This window comes from Aquila chrysaetos, chromosome Z (genome assembly GCF_900496995.4).
Source record: "Aquila chrysaetos chrysaetos chromosome Z, bAquChr1.4, whole genome shotgun sequence".
In the NCBI taxonomy this organism is placed as follows: Eukaryota; Metazoa; Chordata; class Aves; order Accipitriformes; family Accipitridae; genus Aquila; species Aquila chrysaetos.
In genome coordinates this window covers 56070181-56098083 of record NC_044030.1, presented here as the reverse complement: position 1 = coordinate 56098083, position 27903 = coordinate 56070181, and the positions used below count along the sequence as shown (strand labels likewise).

The window sequence follows — 27903 nt, the reverse complement described above, 5'->3', positions numbered from 1 at the left end:
GAACTGCTGGCTAAAAATTTGCATGCAGTTCCAGAGAAGACATCTTCTCTGGTGTCTCAGAGAAACAGATATTTAAAAGTTTGTTCTTACTGTTCCCAACATTCTTGGGATTCCAGCAGCAGCTAGAGCCATGAGAATATTGATGTAAATGAGTGAGGCAGAGATCTGAAAGATTAGGTCCACGTCAGACTTTTATTTTATTTGGAGGTTTGGCTTCCTGCCATGTGTTCAGGCAATAAATGGGCTGAGAGAGAGGTGCTTCTAGCATTCTCCTGAGTAGAAGTATCCCAGCAAAGACAATAGCAGGCAAAATAAGGTAAGCAAGAGTGGAAGATTACAGCAGGGTTTTAAATAGGCTTCAATTTAAGGTTATTTTATCAGACTGCTTGTTTAGATTCTAACAAATAGTGATATTTTCAGTTGACTTTAAAGTTTTCTTCTGAAATCTCTTCCTTACTCTAGTTTATGTCTATTTTTCTATGTTCCTATATCTAGTTTATAGATTTTGTAAAGTCTGTCTGATCTGAAATAGATGATAACCTCATTATTTATTAGCTGTAGGATGCCAAAAGTTCTTTTTAATCCATTGTTAAATTGCAACAAACCTGGAGGAGTTATTTAGGTTCTTCAGAAGCAGAACTGTCAGCTGCAAATCAATACACTAGACAAATACAGTTCTGATCCTTTAATGGTCTTAGACATACCTTGTTATGAATGTACCAATATAGTATGATATAATATTTGGGTTGTACCACTGTGTGAAGGAACTCCAAAATTTTAAATTCTGTTTTGATGTACTGAATTTAATATAATTTTATGATCATATATGTCTGGGTGTTAAGTGGAAGAGAGAAACATGGCTAAGAATAAACAAGATCACTAAGGGCGCAAGAGAAGCTATATAACAGATTTTCTTTGCTGCCTTTCTGTAAATGAATTGATATGGTCTATGTAGCAGGAAAAATTTTCAAACTCCCTGTGCTTTTAGGGTTATCTTGTTGCCACTGGCCACAAACATGCTCAAGTATATCTGATTTCAGCAGTTTAAAGAGCTATATCTCTAGTTTCTGCTTCACTTGTACTTAGCTTAGATGCAAAACAAAATAAAACAGACCCAAGTTTCCAAAACAAAGAGTGGTTGATTGGGTCTGCAGCCAGGAACAGTATCCAGCTCTTCCTAGCTCTCTTCAAGCAGCACATACCTTACAGAAGAGAGAAAAGAACTGAAGAAATGGGCATGAAAGACATTAAAATAAAGAAATAGACATAGAAGGAGACATACAATGTTAAAAAACAATGAATGAGAATGAAAAAAGTGGAAGTAGGTGACATCTACGTAAGAACACGGCATGAGAGGAAAGGCTTATTGAAATGGGAGTATTTATATGTCACTCAGTCTTAAGGGACATGTGAGGAAATTCAAGCTATGAAAGATTTTGTTATATATTGTAGAGCACTTTATTTGTTCTGGAGAGCTAACAAAGGTGAAGTTCTACCACAGAATTTTTCATTTTCTACTTGTTCAAACAAGCCAAAATGATTAAACTTAAGTACAGTCCCTGAGAACTTCAAAGATTACCTGTCTATCTTTCTCCATAGAAGGTTTCCCAAGATTTATCCACTTCCTAAATATGCTTCTGAAATTTTCTTTAAACTGGCCTGCTCTCTTCAGGAATTCTTAAGGGTCTTGGCTTGTAATCATCCTCCTTTTCTTACAGTGGTGGGTGTAAATAACGCAAATGCAAGACTCTGAATCTAGATGGTTTGCATGGTATCACACTGGTTCCCAAAAGAAAAAAGAAAATAATTTCATTAAGCATTTAGGACTAACTCAACATAAATTGGCATTAGTAACTGCAGTATACAAAGGGCAAGTCCAGCAGAAGACAATTCCCTGACTGCTTCACTGGGTATAAAAATCAGGAATTGGGATCTTCAGAACTTCTGATCAAGTGCAGCCAAACTAGAATTGCACTTAATGTTTTCAGTAGGAATGTTCTGTAAGGGATTAAATGTCTGTTTTTGAGTATCCTAGATCTAACGATGTCTTGATGCTTTGTTAATGCTGAACACCTAGCACACTATCATCTCTCAAGATCCACAAGCTGGTGTTACTGCCCACATACTCTGCAGACCCTGATTCAGTTAGATGTTTGCAGAGGGCAGGTCCCAGTGAGGACTTAGTGGAAAATCACAGAGAGTCTTCTTTTTTATTCAGCTTGCTCAGGGATAAAGCAATTTCAGCAAGAGGAAGATCCAGCCTTTACTTTCTACCTCTGACTACAAGTTATCAGACATTTGAAAAATGAGATATCTTTACTAGGAAGAATAAGTTAATTCTTTCTAATAAACGTTTCACTTTTCAGTGGCCTAACTGAATGTTTAGATACAACTAAAGAGCCAAAGAGAGTGAAAAAGAGCCTTAGTTAGCCTTCGTAGTCTAGTAATAAGAGAATTGCCAGGGACAGAAATATTTCATTTCTACCATTTCACATAAATATTTAATGTGAAGTCCTGCATCAGTGAACTGAACCAAACCAGAAGATGGAACTCCCCTACCCTGTCTGAGTTCACAAATCATTACACTAGTGTCAGAGCCACGATGTCTCTGGACTAACTGATATTTAGTTATTCTGTGCAAAGCTGCATGGGGCTAAAATTATACCCATGTTTCCTTGGTTCATTCACCAGTGTACCAGGCAAAATTGAAGCTCATCATTTTCTTTGGTCTGCACTTGCCATAAACAATTGTCATAAACAGTTGACTTCAGAAGAGTGTGTAGACTTGAGAATTCCAGTTTCCCTTTCTTCAAACCAAAGTAGAGGTCCTTAGCTTTTCTGACATGCAGTGATTTAAGCTGCATCCTCAGGATATCTTATTAGCTGCCTGGGTGGTTCCTCAGTCAGTGCAGTTCCCATTCTTAGACACCAGCCTCTCCTTAGGGTATTGAGCCTAGGTAATGCTTAAATCCTTTTATTCATCTAGCCTTCAAAAACTGAAGAGCATTTCTTGTAAATACAGTCACAAATCAAACATAATTTGAAAAATGCAGAGCACATTGAAGTGAAATTATTGAACTGTAAAGGAAACGTTAATAATTTGAAAATATGAATGGTTGCTAATGGTAGGACATTGATTTTTTTTCTGGTCACTTGTGATAGTCATTAATAATTCTAATATACTCCTCAAATTTCCAAACTCCAGTCCTCATTCCTGAGGTAACCTTTCCTGAACTTTGGTTTAAGATTGCAATATGGCTGCATGTCTTTACTGGAAGTCAGATTATGCTGTGTTGAATTTAGCATCATTTTCAATCACTTATGAATACTTGGAAAATTATCTTAGACTGTAATCTGAAGGACAAAAAGAATATGTTTTTTCAGTCCAGCTAGCAAGGTGTAGGTAGGTTGCTATGACTGAGAAGCATAAATAAATTAAATTGAAGTCACATAAACTGCTTATAATTTATCTAATGGCAAGTCTTTTAAAATATATTCCTTCAACACAACTGTATCCATGATAACCTGCACCTTAGTGGAAGTGTAGGTAGGTAACTGGTTTACCGTCACTGGAAACACACCATTTTTGCCTTGCAAGACACAGGCTTGGGTTATGCATGCAGTGAAACACTTATTGATTTTATCCTGCTTCCTTTAACTGTCATTTATCAAAATTATACTCTTTGCAAACTCGTTTCTCAGCTGAAACATGAAGTATTGTGACAGATTCTAACTCCTACTTTAGGACTGGCAAAGAGAAGCAACTCAGCTTGTCAGGATTTCTCGAGTGTGTCCGCAATGCTGCTCCGCTCAGGCCGCAAAAAGCTGTATGAAGTGTCTCTCCGTAGAAGGCAGCTTGTTAAGAAGCAATCTCGGCCAAGAACTGTAAAAACAGCTTCTGGAAAGTCAGGTAACTCTTTCCCGAGTGACAGGTGTGTTTGTAATCTTGGAGAGATGATTCCAATCCAAAGGAGAATCCAACCAAATTAAGTATGTGGAACACTTTATCTATAATAAGGTCAAAAATAAAAATACCTGGAGGAACAACAAAAAAAGCAAGCTGCCTTTAAAACAACCAGTACAGAAATACTCCTCAAAATAGTGACATTAGATTTTTCACACCACCAAATTCAGACCAGTAATTCCTAAAGTACTTCTATACCTCCCTGGAAATAATGAATGACATAGCAGGCCTACCAATTGTTTTATTTTGGGCACTGTACTAGTTCTTCTAATTCTAGTTAAAAGTAGAATTCTTACACTATAACTGTTGTAATATAACAATTTTTTAAAGGTTTGCTGTATTAATTATTGTAGCTGTTGTCCTGTTGCTTTTTAGAACAACCCATCTTTTTTTCTGGAAGCCTGATAGCCTTAGTTGCCAGGCCTTTGAAGAGAAGGGCTTTGTCCATGCGTAGATCAGCTATGCACGTGCCGAAGGTCCGACAGAGGATGTGTCAGACCTGTCACTTCTGGAGGGTGTGACTCAGTCTGTCAGGGTGTGCATCGCCCATGTCTTTTGTTGACTGTACACGCAGAGTTTCTGCTCAGCCTAAACAGGATGGAAAGAAAGCTTCTTGGAAACAACTCTATTTTTTTCAAAATGTCTGCTTAAATACAGATGTTTCAGAGGAGGTACAACAATATAAAATGAGTAGAAAAGTTTTGGGCGAAGTCAAGCATTCCCAGAACATTATGTCACTGCTGGTGCATTTTGAGTATCCTGTTGTTTTACTTGCCTACTTGTTCTGGTGAAGAAAGGACTGTTTATCTTACAGCATACCCTGGAGGTCTGTGTGGTCTCAGAAATCTCTTAACTGAATTTGAAAGTAGCAAACCTATTTCAGTAAAACAATATTCAGCCTAACATAATTAAAATTGTGCCTTATAGTATTATTCTGTAGGTGTCTGACACCCAAGTGACTGGACCAACATCCTCTTGATGTCCAGAACAGCACAGTTGTGTTCAGTAGTGATAGGGTACAATTTCCCTCCTGACAGCTTTTAGCTATGAAGACCTGGGTTTTTTCAGTAAGAGATGTCAGGTGCCCAAAATAAATGCTCCTATTTTAGGTAGCCATGCGCACTCTAACCTAAAACTCTTGTCTGTATGCAGATCCAATTTTCAAAGTGCAAAATTGGGAACCAGGCTAGTACTTATCTATGAAATAAAGGAAACTAGTCTAGAAACAGTATGCGGCAGAGATACTTTCCCTACTTCACCTCTTCTCTTCTTCAGAATGAAAACTTATAACTTAACTCCATGTTTTTCACATCTGTCTCTGTGTGCAGGCTCCCGTGCACAACTTTGCTCTGGCTCTGGCTCTCCACAGGGCTCTCTCCCCCACTGTAAGACTAGTCATTCATCAACCAACTGATAATTTAGGCCCCCTCTCTTGTGTTCAATTTTCTCCTGTCCCTGTTAGTCTCTTTCAACACAGCTATCTGCAGGGTGTCCACAATCCCCCTTCTTACACTATCCCTCAGGCTCTTGGGTTGGAAGGCAATTTTTCAAGCTCAAGTTTTTGCATATGTTAACCCTCCAAAAGGTCCAGCATATATCTCTTCTTCTCACTGAGATAAGCTTCCAAGGAAAGAAATCTTTGCTTTCCTTCTTCACACTACCATCAAGCCCCCAAAACAGGTGCTTAAGCCCAATGTATAATTTCTATTATATGTCGGCTATACTGTTCATAGTTCAGATATACATAGATTATTAATCAAAGTTTGCTATAAAAATACACTCGATCTTTTTATTACAGAATTTGACCGTTTTTCTGTTGCTAGTAAAATTAATTACAACTCATTTTTTATTAGTGTTTAGTCTGCGAGAAACACTGAAATGCTATATACTCACTGAAGATTCAAAAACAGTGCATTTTGACATAGATGAAGATGGTCATCATGAAATTTCAACCAAGGATTCACAGTCCCATGAAGGTAGTGTGCTTTTTATACCAAAACTCACCAACCATATGTGTACTACTACAGGACACTTTATAATCTACTATTATGTGTACTGTGTTCAGTTTTGGGCCCCTCACTACAGGAAAGACATTGAGGTGCTGGAGCGTGTCCAGAGAAGGGCAACCAAGCTGGTGAAGGGTCTGGAGAACAAGTCTTATGAGGAGCAGCTGAGGGAACTGGGGCTGTTTAGCCTGGAGAAAATGAGACTCAGGGGAGACCTTATCACTCCCTACAACTACCTGAAAGGAGGTTGTAGTGAGGTGGGTGTTGGTCTCTTCTCCCAAGTAACAAGTGACAAGAGAAAATGGCCTCAAGTTGCACCAGGGGAGGTTTAGATTCCATAATAGGAAAAATTTCTTCACCAAAAGGGTTATCAAGCATTGGAACAGGCTGCCTAGGGAAGTGGTTGAGTCACCATCCCTGGAGGTACTTAAAAGACATGTAGACATGATGCTTAGTGACATGGTTTAGTGGTGGACTTGGCAGTGTTAGGTTAATGGTTGGACCTGATGATCTTAAGGGTCTTTTCCAACCTAAATGATTCTATGATTCTGTTTTCTGTAGACAACATTATGTTGTATCTTTATGAATATTGACAGTGATGTAAGAAAACTTTCATTCCAAGAGAATGAAAGAAAAGATAATCCTCAGAGACAAGGGCAAAATGGAGGAAAATAGAGAAGATTTTGGAATTTGTGGGATTATTTCATTTTTTATGGAACTATTCTTTTATCTCAAACGGGGCTTCTCTAATTGACACCAAAAATGGTATCACAACTAACATCACAGAAGTAGTTGTTAGAGGGTATTGTTTTGGTAGAAAAGAGGCAAATAACAACAAATGCAATTATTCTAGAATTGTACATTTTCCAGAGATGTGAAAGTAGGGAGAAAAAACAATAAACCATATTTCTAACTGAAACACAGGAAAAACTTGAAATCTGTAAGATAGCTATCAACTTACTGAAACTTTATTTCTTACAAAAACCCAGCTTTTACAGGAATAAGAAGTCCATTATATATGCTTCAGATAAAGACATAGAAAGGCTTGTTTGATACATTTATAAACTAAATTAATGCTACTTTTATTCTATTAAATTGTGAATAATGACAGCTGCACTGGTAAGGTATTTAAATGTGCCTTATATATTTTGAAATATCTTTTACTTGAGAACTTCATTGAAATTTGAAGTAACTCATACAATTAGTATTGCTAATCTAGGAACAGAACCAAAACCTGTATTGGCATACAACAGAAGCAGTTTCTGAATAGATTTGTGGTATGACAATCCTGATGTAGAAGATACTGGTGTTCCTAGAAGAAAAAGAAAAAAAAGGAAATGCTATGTGATATTCTTATATATGTAAATGCAAGCACCACAAATATATATTCATGATGGTACAGTTAAGACAACATCATATTAGGAACCACCTGTAACCTGCATGTTTGTGGCTTTGACCTGAACGGGGTGATGCCTTCCCCAGATAGCTGGCTAGGTGATTCAGGCTAATGTTAGAAAAGCCAAAACCCCCTGCTGTCACTACCTGTTATTTTCCAGTCTTGTACATTTTGTATTAGGGTCCTCACATCTGCTGCCAAAGACTTTCAGGCTTCTCTTTGAGAGCATTTTAGGCCTTACATCTCATTAGTGACCTCTGTTTTCTCAGGTGCATTGTCTTTTGCAAAAGATAATTAATCAATCAATACATTTATTAGATTTCAGTCATCAGGGTACCTGTTCACAAGTCTAACTGTGCAGTCTTCCAGGGTTATATGAATTCAGAGACCTGCAGGAAATGAAGTCTGATGCCTGTTGTTATTACATACTCTTTCTCAGATTATGTTTTAAAACAATTCTTTAAATTGTTTGTGATGTTTTTAAATTTGAAGTATGTAACAATCTAATTCCACATATTTGTTAAATATCTTCTATTTTAGATATTGCATGGTTAAGCGTGTTCACAAGGAATGAACCAGCAGTAACTGGTAAGATTCTTGTGGCAATAAAAGGTATCATTCCCTTTGTTAGGGTCTGAATAGATTTTGAAGAGATGTTTGAGAGTAGGAAAAGAAGTTAGTAATGTTTTATACATAGACTTGACATTAGAAGTAACATATTTTACCAGATTTTCATTTAGGTCAGGTTGCTGGACAATTCTAAAAATGAAAGAGCCTTTCTGTGTTCCATAAGAAATCTTTGAAGTCACAAAATTTGCCTTAGCAAGTTATGAGTAATGGCTTGGACTGAAGGCAAGTGTATATGAGGAAATAGAATGTACACGCACTAGAAAATCCAAATTTTTTTAATGAAAAGTGTGTGTGCTCTGTTGCTGGCTTATGGGTCTTAGCTAGCAAAGCCCTGTTGTAACAGGAGAGGAAAAAAAAAAAAGGGATATTAAGAAAGAAGAGATACATTTTTTGAACTTTCATATTGTGAGCATAAGAAATGATTGGGAAAATCAAAGATATATTAGCTCCAGGTATTCCAGTAGAAGAGAAATGTATTCTAATTTCAACCATAAAGGGCTGCTGTAATAGATGAGAGCAAATACTATCTGGTCCAGGACTGCTCCTTGAACAATGGCCACATGAGGATTTCTAGATAACAGTATAAAATATTGATACCCTCCCAAATCTCAATGCTTTGCATTTCAGGGACACCCCAAGCAAGAATTGGTTGCTTGTATTTAGTCAATTTCAAAGCATTTCCTTTGCATGAATTTGTAAAATTGCCCCTTAGACTCTGGTACCATTTTAGTAACGAAAAAAGCTACGTAATTCATCCAAAGGCCATGAGAGAGTGGAGGTATCACATATGAAATCATGGAAAGGTTCCTTACTTTCCTTGCCGTTCACTGTCTGGCTGACAGACCACTTGTCACATTTTTCAGAGGTGATGGAGAAAGGTAGACTGCTTTGGATTTACTCAGACTAAACAATGTATAAGCAAGCCGCAATAAACTCTATAGACGGAGAAAGCCAAGGATAGTTAGGATGTAACTCATATTGACATATGACCCCGATCAACTGGCTGGACTCCTGCATCCCTCTTTTGTTTCCACTCTTACTTCTAAGCTAGAACATTCTTGGCTTGGATATGAAAACTCACTTGCCTGCTGATGTGCCTCTTACATGCTACAGCTGAAGTTGGACAGTTGCAACTGAGGCAATTTAAACTGATGCCAAAAAAATTAATAAAAATGGCAGAATTCTAGACCTTCTACAGTCTACCACATGTATCTGAATACACACATAAACTGAGTAAAATACACTCGCCTGGAGTGTGTCTCAATTTTTAACAAGGATTTCTATGCTATTTTCATGCTGTAGCTGGCTCAGACAAAATTCCTTCAGACTTCCACAAAATCATTACAGTTAGGGTATGTTAGGACAACTAAAATCAGGGCCAGGATTAGAGCAGCTAAAATCAGTGAGGTGGGATGAATATGTTCTGCCTTCAAAGTCTGAAAAATACCTTTGGCAATATGAAAAAAAAAAATCTCCTTAACTGCAACTGTTAATGCATAATAACTTAACCTCTGGAAAATTTGTATTCAGTTGCTGTAGTGATGGACATAGAGATCAACTGCTACTTTGTTATATTTTTTTTTCTAAAACAGTACACCTGAGATACTTTTAAAAGCACAAGCGGTTTTATTTGAAGTAAATTTGCAAGACAGTCAGATAGTTATAGCAACACTGGATAGTTATTAATGTCACAGGCTTTGCTAGGTAATGCTCTTGTATGCCATATCAGTTGACAAATGGTACCTTGATTAATTTACTTTTTGCTGAGGCCTTAAAGTACTAAAAGGTAATGAATACTGGCAATTTATCAGGCTGAGGAGTATCCTTTATTATTGATATACTGTTATTTCCTGCAGCTGAAAAAACCAGTATCATCTCAAAAAGAAGTAAATCCAATGCACCCACAATTACGATATTTGAAAGATTTTGGCCTAGAAAGCATGCAGAAAATAAAAGGGAAAAAATCCTACATTTTCCATAGTGATGTATACATAGTCAGGTATATTACATAAACATATATATGACATGTATGCTTTAAGTACTAATATATATGCCTTTGTAGTTCGTATTATATATATTAATGTATAACTGATATTCCAGACATTAACTTTAAATACAGAGAAATAAAGTATATATATGGCAAATTTAAAGCATCATAAGGCCATAGACTTTAAATACTTTACAGAAGAGAACAGTATCAAGAGTGATTATATTTGTTTCTATTCCTATGCCTACCAATGTAAAGTGAACCTGAAAGTTGTCTCTTCACAAAATATTTTCAGCTATGCTTCATTATACAAGGTGATACACATTTTATTACAATATTCTTCTTTATGTAAAACAGATTCTAAAAATTTCGTGATCCTCACACAGAGATCAAAGTTTAACGAATTTGTCCTATTGTGCAAGGGTAAGAAGCAGCTCTCTCTGAAGGTAAGAAGTTGCTTATTTCCTTTGTAACTTGTGGGTGCTCTTTCTTACTAGATGACAATTTCCTCTGCAGAACTTTTCAAATTCATTTTCCTTTACTTACCACCTTCCACATTTCACAACTTCTGACTACCTCCCTCTATTCTGTCTGGGGAAATATTTAAAGTAGGTTATTGCAAAAATCATTGGGTTAGGTAGTTGACTACTGTCACTAGAAGACAGTTGGGGATGTTGGGTTCCAGTCTCTGTGGAGGGAGAGGGGGTTTCTTAACCAGAAAACATGCAGAAAATAAAAGAGGAGGAAGAAGAAGGAATGCTGCCTTGGAAAGAGATGAGTTTAAGAGAGGAATTATTTTCTCCTGATTAAACTGAATTACAGGATAAGGCATGTGATGAAAAGATACTACAGCTGGATGTAGTAGCCTGTTTTAAATGTTTACCATCGGTTGTCAGAGCATTCCCATTTTCTTCAGTCTTGTAAAAGTTTGTTTATGGTAGGAAGAGCTGGCAAGGATAGTTTTCCCTATTGGAGGTTTATAACATTTACTAAAATCTGTCTGAGGAAGAATGTTATGTTGGAATTTACCCTCTAAAACAGGGCAAAGGTCTAAGAAGATCTGTTTACACAGGTTATGTTGAGATAAAGAATGACCCTTCATCTAACACTGGCCATGCATGATGGTGTAAATTGCCAAATGCTTACTCAGATTAAGTCTTTGATGTTTTTAATTTGTTTTTAATTCACAGATGACTTTCCATAAAATCTATTTCCTGAAATTATCTGGGGAAATGTATTTTGCAAGAGACATTAATTATGTTTATAGCCTGTTATCCCACTGGGATTTTCCTTTCTGTCTTTGAAAGAGCAACTATTTTAAAAGGATTTTTCTGGTTCAGAGATTACCTTTTCATGGTTGTACCAGACTGTGTTTCTTGACATGATTAAAAGAATTTATTATCTGAAAATGAGGTAAGACATAGTTAGTGTCTCCCAAATATGTAAAATGCTTGGAAAGATCATGGACCTTTCTTTTTCTAGCAGAATACAAATAATTTTCTTAATCTCAACAGGAATTTTGGTACGGAAGATGACAAGGCTCCTTATCTATGATAAAGTTTTGGTATTCTGTTACAATGTGGTTCAGTCTTGGCTGCATTGCAAAATAGAATCTGAGCATTAAACACTTTGAAGGACTGTCTTCGGTCAACCAAAATTCATTTTGCATTGCAAATGGTAAAAGAGGAATATATTCATGGAAGTGTTTCAAAAACTTACCAATTTATTCATCTTGGATAATTTGAATGTAATTATTAATGGACTTTATAAAAAAAGAGAGTTTTCTTTAGAATTAATACTACATTTGCTGTATTACAAGAGCAAAACATGAACACAAAATTACCAATCTGTGTGGTTGTAAACACAGGTCTTAAAAGCATCCTGTTCAGGGCCAGATTATCCTTCAGTGGAAAGATGCAACATGAAAACATGCAACCATGAAGATCCTGACTTCAAACAGGTATATAATCATAATCAAAGAAATAAAAATGTGTTTGTGTGAGACAGTGTGTAAGCAAACATAGGTGTAAAAAAAGTGCAGCTAAATGCATCCTGCTGTTACTCATTAAGTGACTAATTGTTTACTTTCCTTCTTCAGTGGATTTTTAGTATTTTCCTCAGAAAAAAGAAAATAAGAACTTTTCCATACTTTTGACTTGACTTGTATTTATGAGTACATCCTTCAATCTACAGGCAAAATATCTGACTTTCAATTAAAACATGAAAGATGGAGATGTTTCCCGTATTATTATGCTTATATAAAATGCAGGGAGAGAGAAAGTAGTTTTCACCTGATGCAAATCCTTAGACAAGATCTAGAAAATCTGTATGAGTGTATTAGCAGATCTAGAAGGGTCAGATTATAAGAGTAATGAGATGTTAAGAAATAGTGAATCTATCAGCCAAAAACTTCTGGGAAGTAATAAAACCATAAAAGATATATATATATATATATATGTATACAATTTAATATAAATAAGAAATTAAAACTAAGCTGTCTCTGAAGTACTTTCAGACTGAATTCTTTATCAGCAGATGATTATACATTGGGAGTAATGCACTGTGTATAGAAATACAGGTAGTCAGGTGGTTTCTTAACACATTTTTGAGAGCAAAGCTTGATTTTGTTGGCTCTTCTCTAAATAGAAATGATAAAACATTGTGAAGGCAGGAAGGAAACTACTTTAGTTGTTCTATAAGGTATCTTAGACAGAAGTTCTAACCCACAGGAATTGAAAAACTAAGGAATTGTAGCTAATAATAATTTTTGTTAGGGTTGTAGTCCAGTGGATTTTCTATTCAGAAGGATTGGAAAGTCAATGTTTCAAATTTCAGTGAGCAAAATTAAAGCTATCTGAGATCAGATAGCTTTCAGAACTTCATAACAGCGAATAAGAAACACTGAAAACCTAAAATTTCCAGCCTAATATTTCTAACATTGCTAACATTTCTCCTAAATCAGAAAGGAATTCTGGTAATTTGAAATTATAAGAAGTTTCTTGTTTGAAGTCATTCTGAAATGGTCTTTCAAAGGTATGAGCTACAGTACTAATAATTTTTCTTTAATAATTAATGAACAAATCTCCTGCATACTGGGCCTGGAAAATCCAAGTGGGTCCTTCAGTTTAAGCTCCTGCTGAGGTACTTACTTGCCACAAATATTCCTTGGCTCTACATAGAAGAAGAAAGCAATGAAGCTTAGGAAACTTATAAGGCAACTTCTAGTCCCCTCCTTGTATGATGTAAACCATCACAGTCATATTGCATTTTTCTAAAATGTATTTTATACTCTTTTTTATAGAAAAAGATATGCCTTTTCCTGTGGAGCTGTTCATAGGGAAAGGATTAGTGTCTTGATGGCTGCAAGTCTTGGGGGACAGCTGGAAAGAAGAGCTGTAACTGTTGCCTGTAGAGACCTATTCATCACTCCATGTTTCTAAACAGATAATTAAAATGAAAAATTCATTCTGAGAACCCATGCATTACCTAACAAGACAGATAGTGTTCTGCTCATCATGGTTTCTTGCTGATTCCTTCAAGTAGAAGAAAAAAAATGTTACTCATTTGTGTGAGGAGAAATCAGCAGCCTGTACTTGAACCACAGGCAGTTAGGCTAAGATGCAAAATCATAGTCAGGTCTGAATCATGAGATTCTTAATAAACCTTCTAGAATGAGTACATTGATGAGGAAATAATTTCTGGTGTGATGAAATAAGCCTCAACTGTCCTTAGGATAAAAAAGTGTGGGAGTACTTGACTGAGATGGAGGTATATTTCTCATAGTCAATGACAAAGCTATGTGGTGTCTTAAAGACAGGCATTTTCCTTTTTTTTTATTGGAAGACTACCAGTAGAATTACAGAAACATGAGAATCTGTGGATCCTGCTGTTATACCAGCAGGAAGAGTTGCATATAGTGTTGTAAATTTCCATTTCTGTAACCAAGGCTTATGGAGACACAGTTCACAAGCAATATTTATTACATTTTATTAATTAGGCTGTTATTATCACAATAAAATAATAACAGCTTCCAACAGCAAATAATAATTTATAATAACATCTTATTCTGATAGGGGATTAAGTCAGGAAGGTAACACAGATCACAACCAATATTTATTGCAACATGATGCTGGTAAGAGCGGAAAACTGTTTGCATCGTACATGCAGTCACTGCCTCACGCATTGTACACACTCGCAGTCGCCCAGCTGGAGCAGCAGTGGAGAGGCCAACCCCAGTGATTCACTCAGGAGCTGGCTTACATTTACTTATAACTGTAATTATTTTAACCCTATAATAGAGCATTCTTATCATAATTAATAATATCATACAAGCAAATGCAGTTAACCACACAACAGGATGAATTAAGAGATACAGAACAGTATTTCCCTTCAGCTCTACCACAGAAAAGGTTTTCCCAGCTATCTCCCCACAACATGTTGACAATGATGGGATGTTTCCCACCCCTTATAGATAATTCTCCCACTAGCCAATACAGTCCTCTTAGCACAAATACGATTACATTTACAAACTTTGTCACTTGATGTAGCCCACACAGAGGAAAGTGTTAATCCCAGTCATTTCTGAAAAAAACCCAGCATATGGTCATGATGTTGAAACGAGTTTTATTTAGCACTCACTGTTGACATTAATGGCTTGATTTGACCCGGAGCTCTCAATTAGACTGCTACTATTTCATGCTCTTCTTATCTTCTAGCAGTTTGCTTAGAAGTCTGGACCAAAATTTTGCAGCCATGTAGTATCAAACCTGGGCCTGTATCCTTGTGATACAGGCAGCTAAACAGATCATAGGAGAAGGCAGTACGGGGGGAACAAGTAATAGAGGGCAGAATTACCAAGAAGAGTTGTTCACATTATGTGTTGTTACATGTATGTATAGGTTTTAATGTTCTCATTTTACCATTTTCATTAATTATGTATAGATTTTTACTGTTTCTTTTTTACTCTTCCAGAAGTGCAGGGTTTAGTGATTATATATTGGTTATCAGAGAAGTACACATCTCCTTCAGTACATATCTGTAGTATCTCCCTTCAGTGTTATTTCTGTTCTGATTCAACCGTAATATTTTAGTATTCATGATACATTAACACCCTCTGATCTTTGCATATGTATACTTAACCCTCTCAGCTCTTACACTTAGTTTTCCCTCAGTTTCAAACCTTCCTTTATCTTTCTTTTCTCGGTTGATACCCCTCCTCAATTCCTTCTTGACTTAACACGTTTGCTTAAAAGGTTAGTGAAGTCAGCAATTTTATCACTAGATCTGGCTGCTCTTCTTCAAGTTGTTGTCCCTTGGTGGATAATGCAGGGTGATTAGGTTATTATAACTGGACAGCATTTTCCCAAAACTTTGACTAGATGGAATTCCCCACCCTGGGTGGACTGAGATCTGAAGGGCTGCAATTCTCAAAGCTCCATTAAGAGCTGTGACAGTTTTTATTCTAGGGTCCTCTTTACTTCGCTGGGTGGTGACATGAATCTAAACAAGACAGAGACAGATTAAGTCAGAGGTTAGCTATGCAGTCATAAAAGATCTTATTGTGGGACTTACTCTTTACTCCAGTCAAACAGGCTAAAATAAAGAAAATGAAGCTCCAAATAGGCAAAATCCAGCAAGTGGGGTCCACAGAATTATGTTGGTTTAGGACTTTTGAGTCAGTAATGACAATGCCATGTTTACTGTGCTTGGCTGCTGGCCAGGGTCAACCCACCACCGTCCTTTTTGGCAACCAGCATGCAGCTTCAGGGGTTTCTTTGGATCTGTAAGTTGATTCATCTGTTGGAGACCCAAGGAGTGGTCAGCAAGGTTCACTCACCCTTCAGTAGTCCCATATGGCCAGTGTGAAAGTTTGATGGAGGGTGGAAGTTAACAGTGGACTATTCTGGCCTGAACAAAGTCATGCCACCACTGAGTGCTGCTGCATCAGGTGTCCTAGAGCTTCAGTATGAATGGGAGTCAAACGTGGCAGAGTGTATGCTACAAGTGATATGGCCAAAGCATTTTTCTTGATCCCTCTGGTAGCAAAGCGCCAGCCGCAGTTTGCTTTCATGTGGAGGGGTGTTCAATACATCTGGTACCGACTGCCCCAGGGGTGGAAGCACAGCCCTACCATTTGTCGGGACAGGACAGCTGTGAGAAAGAAAGCACTGAGGTGTGTTGGCCCCTGCCAGCAGCTAACCCCCCCGCCAGCCACTCACTTAATCCCACTCCGCACCAGTGGGACAGGGGAGAGAGTAGCAAGAGCAAAAGTGAGAAAACTTGTGAGTCAAGATAAAGACAGTATAACACGTGAAGTTCAGAAAAAAACCCAAGTGATGCAAAAGTACTTACTCAACTCCTCCCATAAGCAAATCAATGCCCAGCCAGTCTCTGAGCAACAGCCACCTTGGAAGCAAAAAACCCCCACCCTCCGCTTCCTCTACACCAGACTTTATGGCTGACCATGACATTATATGGCATGGAGTATCCCTTTGGCCAGTCTGGGACAGCTGTCCCAGCTGTGTTGTGTCCCAGTCTCTTGCCCACCCCCAGCCTACTTACTGGGGCAGAGTGGGGAAAAGAGAAGATCTTGATGCTGTGCACGCACGGCTCAGCAATAGCCAAAACACTGGTGTGTCACCAACCCTGTTTTAGTCACAAATCCAAAGCACTGCATAATTCATTTGTAATACTTTCCAAGCACCATAGCTTCTTTGATGCAACTGAGGTGACAGCTCAGTTTTACTAGTTTGCCTACCATCATTGTACAACTTATGCATTTTTTGATCATGGGCTCATTTCCTTGTTTCATCTGAGGCAAAATGTAGATTGTAGTGTGCCCTATACTCCTGTGTGTAACATGTCATGACAATGTAAGATGATTTGTTCTGTTTCAGCTGGCCTTCATATCCATTCCTTTTTATCTTTTTGGTGCTTCCTGGTGTAGAACGCAGCAGCTGAACTTAGCCTGGGGTTATGCTCATTGTGCCTTGTTCAAACTGACTAAATAATTTTGAGTCTATTTATTTTAAAACTTGGATACTACTCTCTTGCATATTCCTCTGTAGCTCCCATCACTGACATATTTTTCCACAGGACAATGTTTTTTTCTTTAACCTGTGGAGACAACATTTGTAGCATTTTTCTAACATGAGCATACATATGTTATTGCAAGTGCATTGTGAATCACCTGTGGGACATGAGTAAAGGTTTATTATTTTGTCACTAAAAGTGAAACCTAACCTGCAAATTGGTTCTTCATTTAATGCAGTGGCAAAGAAACAGTCAGATCTGTAACTGAAAACCAGTTTTTTTTTTTTCCTGGAACTTGCAAATGATCTCTCAGGCATGCTTGCTGCCGTAGGAGCTGTCCTCGGGATGAACCTTATCTGGCAGTAGTCCACCATATTCTCCAGGTTTTCTCATCAGCCATCTTAACAGGCCATAATAGAAACTGTCTGATTTCTTCCAAAACACCTTGTTCTTCAATAACCTGCTGCAAGTCCCAGCCCTAGCAGTGTTTGGATATGCTGCTACTCTGAGCTCCTCTTTCTTCTCCCAGTCACACGATATCATTCCCCAAATCAACTTCCTGTGATGGCTCTGCCATCTAATTTTCCATCATTTCATGCAGATACAGCAGGTATTTTTAGTTTTTACATCTTGATCTACTTCTCCAAGCAACTAATTTTGGCTTCACATTTACCAGATCCCATTGGAGTCTCCCTTGCTCTAGGGTGAATTTCTGCATTGTACACATTAATCCCTCTCCTTGCTTCTGCAGGTTTTCTTTCTTCTTTTCTTTTTTTTTTTTTGTTTTTTTTTTGTTTTTTTGTTTTGTTTTTGGTGAAGTCACCAGATTCTCTTATTCCATCTGTATTTCCTTATTACCTTTTTGAGTCCCTAGAAGGTATTGCTTTCCTAAAAGCAAATTACCTTCAACTTTCCTAATAGTATGTTTTACAATAGAAGTTTTTGATTGAAGCTGCAGTTACTCTGCTGTTACACTGGCTTGATCAGGACAGAATGTTTTAGCTGCTTCCCGTTATAGCTTTGCTAATATGGGAGGTGTATCCTCAAGTTTCTTTCATGTACTCTGCAATAACTGCAGGACATTTCCTTTCCATCCCCTGTTGTCATGTGGACTGAAAGAACACGTTCCCCCCTTCCATGAAAAGGTGGTTATTGCCAATGCTGTAACCTCCAGCGTAGCTGGGACCCTTTAATATCCTCCAGCTTTTCCCCAAGCATTCAGTTTCATTTTAGAGGTCCCGTTAAGCATTGTACACAATGACAATGCACCATACTGGTCACATTTATAGAACTGTCTTGTGAGTAGGATTAGAGTGTTCAAACAGATCACTGAAAAGGCAAGATGAAATAATTTGATTATGATGTATTCATTTACCATCTCAGTCTTCCCCCAAAGATATTATAAATTCCCTGCTCCCTGACAAGAGGCTGAGTTGGGGGAAACACAAATCTCAACCTTTTATTAATTAAGCTCCTACTATTAGCAGCAGATAACTATTCACACAGTCTTCTCAGTTACTCCCTCCCTTGGTGCACACACTCAGGAGCCGGGGCTCGTACCCACACTCCGGGGGTTTCCAGGCACAAAGTCACAGACGGGGTCCCTCATTTCAGCAGGTGTGCTTATATATACTGCCTTGTAGTCTTTGTCCACCTATAGCAGCCCCTGCTTTCTCGGATGCAGTGTGAGTTACGTGACCCGTCGTGGGTGCCAGTGTGTGGTGGAGGCCTTGGGCATGTTCAGCAGCTCCTTGGTCTCCTGAGTTTATCAGTTTTTGCAGATTGAACAGGGCTACTAGTCTCCAGGGCTTATGGTTTCAGAGGCTAACTCTCAGCACATACTCTTCTTCTCTCTGGCGTGGTGTTTTCTGGTAACTATTTCACCATCCTCACCCTGAGGTGCCAAGAGAGTGCAAACACATCCACACACACAGGGGGGTGGTTTTGACAATAGCCATGCCTCCAGAGATGAATCTTAAAAAAAGTGCATTGGAAACTGGAGATGTACAGAAAAATCATAGGTAATAGAACAGTTGTTTATGAGTAATTGGTACTGTGACATTCTAATTTTGCTCCAAAAGAGGCAAGAAAAACTGTGGATTGATGTTTTGTTCCTAGTGGCCGTTGACACTGTAGGTCTGTGGTAAGAAAATAACCAGATGAAAATCCTAAATTATCAGAATAATAGGTATACTGCAGAGAAAAACTGCTGGTCTTTTTGCGAAGCAAAGGAATGCAGCTATGAGTCTGGAAATACTCAGTCCTTTGAGGGAGACAGTTATTATTTTATTCCCAGTTATCACAGAATCTGTCCCAAAATGATTAGGTGTTGCCAAAGATCTACCTAAAAATTGGTAGATAGGTGGCACTGGAGGAAAGCATTCAAAATATAACAAGCCAGCAACATACACGAATTTTTGTCACATGAAACCCTATAGAAAGGCTTAAAAAATATAACATATGTTCTTTACTTTGTGTGTTTTCATAGCTGAGTGAAGATAATCACTTTTTCATCATGCACTACCAAGGGGATTCAGTGCAGTTCCAATGCTATGAAGATAAAAGTTACTACCTGTATGTGAATGACGACTCACTTGATATTCGCAAGCCGGAAAACAAAGAACCCAGCGAGGACAAAAATTTTTACTTCAGGGTGTCATATTTACAGGAAAAGTAACTTGTCTGCCTTTCAGTGGCCTAAGTGTCCATACAACTTCTGTAATAACCTAACAGAAGAGAAGGAAGGTTGAGATAAACTAATTTCCATTTTGGCTTAATTTTTACTTTTTTTGTAATTTCTTGAGTCACCATTTTGCATCAGTAACATCCTTTATTTCTGTACTTTCAATAGGAAAAGAGAAAGCCTAAGTTTGAAAAGCATACTAACTGATCAGTCTCTTTGTGTCTTACCTGCACAATTACGATTTTAAGGAGCTGAATTCTTCTGGAAGGGGAAAAATACACGGGGGATATTTTGAAGACAGGGGAAAAAGAAGGAAGCATACATGGATATGAAATAGAAAGCACAGTTAGTTCTCTGCATGGTAAATATTTTACTTTTTAAAAAATGTCTCTTATGAGCTCGCCTGAACTTGACAAGAAAATACTTAGAAATTATTAAATGCATATGTGCATGTCCTGACTGACTGACTGACTGACTGACTTTGGGAAAGGAGTGGAAAAGGTGTCTCGGGTCTAACTGAGAACAAAGGAAGAGGCTGAAGATTAGTCTCTGCTCCTGTAGCTCCAAGTCAGCGCATATACTCCATTATGCAATTTCAGCATCTATCCAGCATGGCAGCTTTCTAAGAAAATGTGCACAGAGCATCAGACTCACAACGTGCAGGCAGAGGGAGGGAGGCACATTGAACTGACGGGGCATAACAGATGCCTGTGTACACTGGCAGAAAATTGCTATGACATATTAGCTTCCATCTCTGAATCACAGAGGGAAATGCCATCATGTGTTCAGCTGCAAAGTGGAGTGCAGAACAACACCTGAAAAATAAATGTTCAAAATGACTAAATAAAATAAACACTAGGTGGTTATGTGGGATACACTGGAGGAGCAGTAAGAGTACCTGCCTTTTAGCAACAGGGTCTGTCAGTGTGAAATGGAAGATGCTGATACTTAAATGTCCGTAGATCATACCCTGCAAGGCAGAAAACATTTGAAATACAAGAGGAGACAAAGTAAAAGTTTACACAGGATCACTAGGTGTTAAAGATCTGGTTCTCCACTGCTGTGCATGGAGTCCCACTGTGATTTAGTGGCAATTTTCCTTCATGCAAGTCATTTCAGAATGTATGTATATAAATGATAGACAGCATGCACCTATGCCAAGAGGTTGTCGCTTAGTTGCAGTGGAAAAACCTACAGGCCACACAGCACTTGCACAAATTTTTCTGTGTAAATATAATAAACAGTGCGTACCAGAAATAGGAATCCTAACATCAGTCACACCAATGTACAAGAAGGCAATTATTTGTGGTAGACCAAACTCCAAAGGTCTGTGAGATCTTAAAAGATGCCCCCCCACCCCACTTCCAGCACTGTGGAGTTTCACTGGTGGGCTTGTTGTATTCTTCGAATAGTGAAAATCGTTCCGTTGCTTCCAATGCTGACGGAACAGAAGACAGCTTTTGAGTATTCCCTAAATAATACTTACAACTTCTGGATCTGTTAAGAGTTCAGTGAAGTCAGTGGGAAGAAAAAAACCCCAAACTCTAGATATTGACTTCAGCATACATTATACCAGATTGAAATTATTTTAGTACTATCTGTTATGCTGCACAAGAAATAAATTCAATTATATATCAGGTACAATGATTGCATTAACTGATACACTAACACTTCATAATCATACATTTATTATTGGTAATGTGATCACCTTACTAAATTACAGAAGACGCTCTCTAGATGGTAAGTTTATGAAATGATGACAACTACATCATAAAGCTCTTACAAAGCATACTAATGAAATCAGCATTGCAGATGTCAGCAAGAAAAGTAATGTTGACCTCAGTAAATTTTTAATTTATTTTATAGTTAAAAATTAAATTATGGTTACATGCAGAATGTTGTACTTTTACCATCTACTGTAAAAATAAGATTTTTTTGACAATTTAGGGGACAAAAGCCCTTATGGAAAGCAGCAGTGGTAATTTTGTAAAGTTTCAGATTTGAGATATAAGTTACTAATGTCATTTGACAATTTTTCTCAGAAAACACAGTAAATTCAGCCACCTTTGTAACCATAAATGTACATAGAAAAACAAGTTAACAATTTCTGGATCTTAATCTTTCCTGGATTCTTGTTTTGCTCATACAAACTCTTCAAACTGACATTTTCAAATTCCCATTAATCTGAGTGTCTCATAATTGGCAGACAAGTTTTTATTTTGTGAGATGGAAGGCATGTAGAAATTTTATTTTAAAACAGAAAAGGAAAGCCAGTGAGTCTTTTAGAAAAATATAGCCTCTAACCTTTACAATACAAAAAACATTTATCCAATGTATCTAACAATTGAATATGAAATATAATTACTATTTTGCAGTTTATTTTCAAAACAGTACTGATACTTTTTAACTTTTACTTAGCAGATGCGATAATTATTAAAATACTAATACAAATATTTTGCTCTTGTTTTTATCCTTCTCAAAAGCTGTGCCTTAAAGAAAATACCACATTCTGTTTGCTGCAGAACAATTTAATGCAAGTGTTCTTCATATATAACTTCTAGTACTTTGACCATATTTGTGACTTGTTAGAACAAAACTTGTGAGAAGAACATCAATAACTATAAAGAATGTGATCCTTATGCTAGTTAATCCGACAAAAGCTAACCTAAGTAATGTATGTAAAAGAGGAGACCATATCTTCTTAGGATGATCTATGTGTTATCTTTTCAGGAAACCAGAGTTCTTTCAATCATGGAGAAGGGAATGGTCATCTACAGTGGAAAAAAAAATCATTTACATTAAAAAAACACTGAAGACTGGTAAAAGAATGACTGCATTAAAGTGTGAGTTTAGGAACACTTGTCATATGTTAACGCAAGAGACTGGCAGCCAGCCTTGCTAGCCCCGAAATATGTGCCTAGTATACACTGAGTTACATACCACCTTCATTATGGGTAGCCAAAAGAACTAGAAGTTAGAATTAGAAATTGTTAGTCTAATGAATGCTTTTACAGTCTAAATAAAATACAACAATCTAGCATTAGTGCAATTGCAACAGTACTAAAACTTGTAAGTAATCCAAATCACGCAGTTTCTGTTAAGGATCTTTAGTAACACAACACATCAATACACAAATACTTGTTTATGCCTCTTCCCTGGTGTGAAGTTCTCACTCTTTCAGTCACTCACAGTCTGAAGTCAACAGCCCTTTTTTCTTAGACAGAATGATGTGATGATGTTGCCTTTACAATAGATTTAATAATATAGATGTATCTTGTAGTTCCCCACCGATTTAGACAGAAGAGTATTCTGTCTTGAGTGTTGCTGCTTTTTGATATACATGGCACGAATTTTGAAGTAGAAGGTGTGTATAAACAGAGATTTGTTTAATGTCATCTTGGTTTTGTTTCTATTTGCCCATAATTTGTCTAACCAAAGAAAACATAGGCAGGCTAAATTCCTCCAATGTTCATGTATTTTAAATGCAGCTCCTCGTATTCCCTGTATATATGAATAGCTGCAGATGAGCAGATTCTCTACCAGCTCCCCTCTTCATTGCTTCTGGCAAATTGCATGGGCTAACCAGTACTGAGGATGAAAGACAGCAGCTGTTAATGTACAGCTCCTATGTTAACATACAGTTCACTGAAGCCGTCCTTCTCTAGCACTGCCTGGTGGACTTCAGGTGAATGGTAGTAACCTTGTATTCAAATTTTATCACATCAGCAAGCTACAAAAAAGTTCTCAACAAAAAATTTCTTTCTTTTTCCAAACCCCGATATTTCCAACCTGTATCACAGGGCCTAGATCTCCTGTGTCTGGAATGACTGAAGGGGGCAGCCAAGCAGGTCAAGGAAAGAAAGCTTTCCCCTCTCCTTGGCATTTGCAAGGCTGTATCTGTGGCACTGTGTTCAGTTTTGGGCTTTCCAGCACATACTGGACCAAGGCTGGACAGAGGCACGAGGATGGTTAGGAGGATGGAGCATTTGAGGAGGAAAGGCTTGGGCAGCAGGGTTTGTTTGGCCGGCAGGTGAGAAGGGTGACTCTTCACCTAGCTGAAGGGGGATTGTAGAGAAGATGGAACCAAAACTTCCGTAGAGGTGCACAGCAGAAGGACAATAGGCAGTAGTCACAAGTTGTAGCAAGGGAAATTTTGACTGACTGTAAAGAAAAAAAAGATAAGGATATGTAGGAATTGGAACAGGTTTTGTGATTATAAAGTGTCCACCTTTGGAGTTTTTCAAAATTCAACTGGACAAGGCCCTGTGTAAGCCCATTTAACGCTGAAGGTAAGCCTGCTTTGAGCAGGTGGTTTGACAAAATGACTTCCAGGGGTTCCTTCCGATGTAAATTATATTGTGATTCTATGATTCAAAGGCAGCTTCAGTGTCTTCGAACTTACAGAATATTTAATCCAAAGAGCGAAAGTATTTAGTACAACCTACACAAAGATACAGAAGAACCACATAAAAGCAAACAAAATAAATCCTATTGATTCCACCCCAAAGCACAATGTTTTCATGACTACATGCAGGCTTGATCCCAGAGGAAAAGATATTCAGTGTCAGAAAAAATGTCATAACAAGTGAAAGATTCCCTCCTGATCTCCAGAAAACTCAAAGAGAAACACACAGGCTACTTCAAAGCAGACAACTGTATAAGGAGAACAAGGTTCATTTGGAAAATGAAAGGTAATTGCAATATGATTATCAGGTGAATTTAAAAGCTACTGTCATTTTGCCTGATTGTTTCTGGTGTAGTTTTTCTTGCAATAATAGTCTTGTCAATATTTGAATGACCTCAGGAAATAACAGTAAGCATATTTCATTGTATTGAAGTCTGGTCAGTTCTGTAAGGATTCTCCCCCCCCCCGCCCCAGCTATTAAAAGTAATGAATAAACTATAGTTTATTAAAGAAACCAGAATGTACATTAGGTATTCTAATAATCTTAAAAACTAAAAGATCTAATACACCTAGCTACAAGTGTTACCTAAATTTCACAATTTTTGCAAATTACTACCAGGATAATTAATTCCTGTAATAAATAGATTTTTCTCTCATAGACATTGAAGTTGTGGCTGACAGGCATGATATTTTCTGTAACATTAAGACTGTCCTGTTAGGCATTACACCAGCAAAACTGACATTTGCACTGCTTTCTCATAAAAATATTTACAAAGAGAAAGCAACTAGATTTCCAGTATTCTAGTCAAGTTGTTGGTGTAGCAGGCTTCAAGCCTAACTGTTGTCAACGCAGGTAACTGAAGTGATTAGCAGACACTGACAAGAAAAGGTAAAGTGTTGTTTATTGTATCTTTGCTGCCAGTTTGTTGGTAAAGGATTCTACGGTGTTTTACAGAGACTGAATATGAGAAATACCTGAAAAAAGGGGTGACGAAGTCTAGAAAAGGTATTGAAATTGGAGAGAAAAATGCAGAGAAAGAGAACAGATGAGAACAGAAAGACAGTATGGAGAGCAGAAAGATACACAAGAAAAAAAATGAGCTAAAAGGTATAAAACGGAGAGGGATAAAGAAAAAGTTTGAAAATGAAGCACAGAAAGAATAGCATGATTCTATGTGCATTCCTTCTTCCTTCTAGAAAACTAACAAATAGAAGAGTTAACTACACCAACCCCAGGTAAAAATCTGTAGTTCTCACACAGCTGAGCAGAGGATAATGTCTTGAAATCTCTGTATCGGTCCCAAAGCCCTTTTATCATAGTACTGATCATTTCCCAAATGAGTGCAAATCACACTTCAAAGAAGTCATAAAGGTATGTTTAAACAAATTATTTTACCCCTATGCTCACCTCTGCCCCCAGGTTATTCTACAGTTGTACAGGGAGCTGCAAATAAGATAGACTAATGGAAATGGTGCCCTGGGGTGTGTTTGTGAGATAACAGGTATGTGCTCTTACACACAAGAAATTAAATCTATTGCCTGTTGTTTGAAGCTTTAGCTCCTCACCAGACATAATGTTAACTAAGTGGCATATCAGATTACCTTTTTTACCTGTATGAGAAGAAATGCAGGGGAAAAAAATTTAAATATAGCTATGCATGCATGTGGGGTACTTACATTTTGGCTAATTAGAAATTCAGGTGTTCATTATTCGCTGCAGCTTTAATACAGAATTTGCAGGATCTCTCAATCTGGTTTCAAGTTCATTTTTTTGACAGCTTAGAAAGAAAGTAGTTAATTAGTAATTAATTATGAGTTTGCTTTGTTTTTAGTCTGAGCTTCTCTATATAAAGTCTTATTTAGAAATAGAGGATATATAATTCAAAATACAGTTTTAGAAGACCCATACATTCTGACCTTTAGCTGCTTTCTTTACTGGCAGCTCCACATTTTCTGTCTGAAATTAACATTTTCTTTGTAATTATGTAACTCTCTTGAATAAGGCCATACTAAATACTAGACTATTAGTCATGGTAATACATTATATTAAAACTAGTATTAACCACTACCATATGTTGACTGCTAACACTATGAACAAATATGTTCTGTATTTACAAACTTAGGCAATCTTTGCTGACAATTAAGCTTCACTCTTACGATAAGCTTTAAAACTATTTTATGGGTTTGTCTCAAGAGTAGAGGAATTAAGTTTACCATGACACACTGACGTGCCTTTGCTATAAGTCTTTTTTCCGAAACCATGATACTGAGATAATAACAACTAGCCATGCTTTTAAAGACCATCTGACAAAGTACCTCGAGGCATTTCAATATCTAAACAGTACTCATTCTTTCCAATTATCTGTCATTTAAATGAGTCTAATAATTAACAGAGGTAATTGCTCAATGTTTTTTGAAACTGGAGTTTATAAAGTGTAATCTGGATGCAGCACAAAACCCAGTTCTTGCAGTAGATGAAAATGAGAACTTCAAGATTTGTTCCTGATGATCAGATGGATCTCAAGATCAGCCATGAATTAGACAAAAATTGATGATGTGCATCACAAGTGACGAGTAACATGTTTGAGTTCACTCTGCTTTGAGCAGCAGAGCTGACTACATGATTTCTGGAGGTATCTTCCAACCTCAGCTACTCTACAATAACTGCTGGTGATTCTATTCTGTAAAAGGAATTTATTGAGGGAAAAAATTGCTCCTGGGAGGAACATCAGTAACATGGAAATGGGATAAAAATACTTTGGGTGAAAATAAAGCATTTGTTTGTATGAAATTTTCTGTTCAGAAGGACACTGAGCTAAACCCTCAAATATGAACCCTAAGTAATCTCTTTGTTGGTAGATTATATTACTGTAAGAGTTCTACAATGTCTTCTTAATTCTGTGTCCAGTGTTTTCAGTACTGCATTATCTACTTTTTTAGAGGTAACTGAAAAATTCATTCTGACAACAGTAGCTGTACCATCTGTACTAAAACTACAAATTTATCTCCCTAACTCTCATTGTATTCATATACCTTCACAAGGTATTACTGGATATGTATCATGCTCCAAATGTACTGACTGGGTGGAAACTCATTGTGTTTTTTCCACTTATTCCACATCTTGGAACTGTAAATAAGCAAAATGGTTGAAGTTGTGGTACTGTAAACAGGGACACAGTCTGCATTGGTATAGCCTGCAATAACACTTCACAATCCCATAGTGCTTTATGAGTCAAAATTTTGTAAAATATTAACATGCAATAAAGGTGAATACAAATTTTATTGTGTATATTTTAAATAGAGGAAACTAGAGACAGAAAAATGACCTAGCCAAGACAAGGCAACAGCAAATGGCAAAGCGAGAATTCTAACTCATGATTCCCAGTCCTACACACATTCCTCTGGTATTGTTCTAGTGCAGAATTGCAGCTTTGTGGTATGTCTGACCTCCACACACATTCTCACAGCTAAATAATAAGATTCTAATAGATTTTCTGTAACTATCAGAGTATGAACATTTTAGAATATGGAATTCAAAGCAAAAGAAAGTGTCTTGCAAATGTATCAATCAGGATTGATTTTGACCTTTTAGTATTGAATTGCTTTTTTCAAAACTGAAATGAAAGTGATTTCACATGGTTTTTATTCTAAGGAAATGTAACTGGTTACTGACAGGAAGCTAGAAAGCACTTCAACCTGAATATTTTTTGGAACTTAGTTTTAACAGATGAGATGATCTACAATGTTTAGGTGTACGTGTACTATATAAATCTCAATAAATTTAACAAGTTTTAACTGTG

The 27903-nt window shown here is 37.2% G+C and overlaps 1 protein-coding gene across 3 annotated transcripts; it reads left to right on the top strand.

The window, feature by feature from the left end:
* Window positions 1-216: 216 nt before the first annotated feature.
* Window positions 217-27903, top strand: LOC115337161. 3 transcript variants are annotated; one of them, XR_005931634.1, is made up of 9 exons: window positions 217-316; window positions 3746-3910; window positions 5818-5940; window positions 7907-7954; window positions 10341-10429; window positions 11851-11943; window positions 19504-20059; window positions 25524-25605; window positions 26554-27903. XR_005931634.1 is itself a non-coding variant. In XM_030005234.2 (7 exons), the coding sequence occupies exons 2-7, from the start codon at window positions 3799-3801 to the stop codon at window positions 19690-19692; spliced, it is 654 nt and encodes a 217-aa protein (XP_029861094.1). In that variant the 5' UTR covers window positions 217-316; window positions 3746-3798; the 3' UTR covers window positions 19693-21897. The 3 variants fall into 3 exon arrangements, 1 of the variants encoding a protein (XP_029861094.1); XR_005931633.1 differs by having other exon boundaries at window positions 25524-27903; XM_030005234.2 differs by lacking the exons at window positions 25524-25605; window positions 26554-27903 and having other exon boundaries at window positions 19504-21897.

What these genes read in the sequence shown, in the direction of transcription:
- LOC115337161 (XM_030005234.2), top strand. Translation starts at nt 3,799, where the DNA reads ATGCTGCTCCGCTCAGGCCGCAAAAAGCTGTATGAAGTGTCTCTCCGT. An exon ending in GAATGAACCAGCAGTAACTG is followed by an intron (nt 7,955 to 10,340) that starts GTAAGATTCTTG and finishes TATGTAAAACAG; the next exon opens with ATTCTAAAAATTTCGTGATC. An exon ending in AGAAGCAGCTCTCTCTGAAG is followed by an intron (nt 10,430 to 11,850) that starts GTAAGAAGTTGC and finishes TTGTAAACACAG; the next exon opens with GTCTTAAAAGCATCCTGTTC.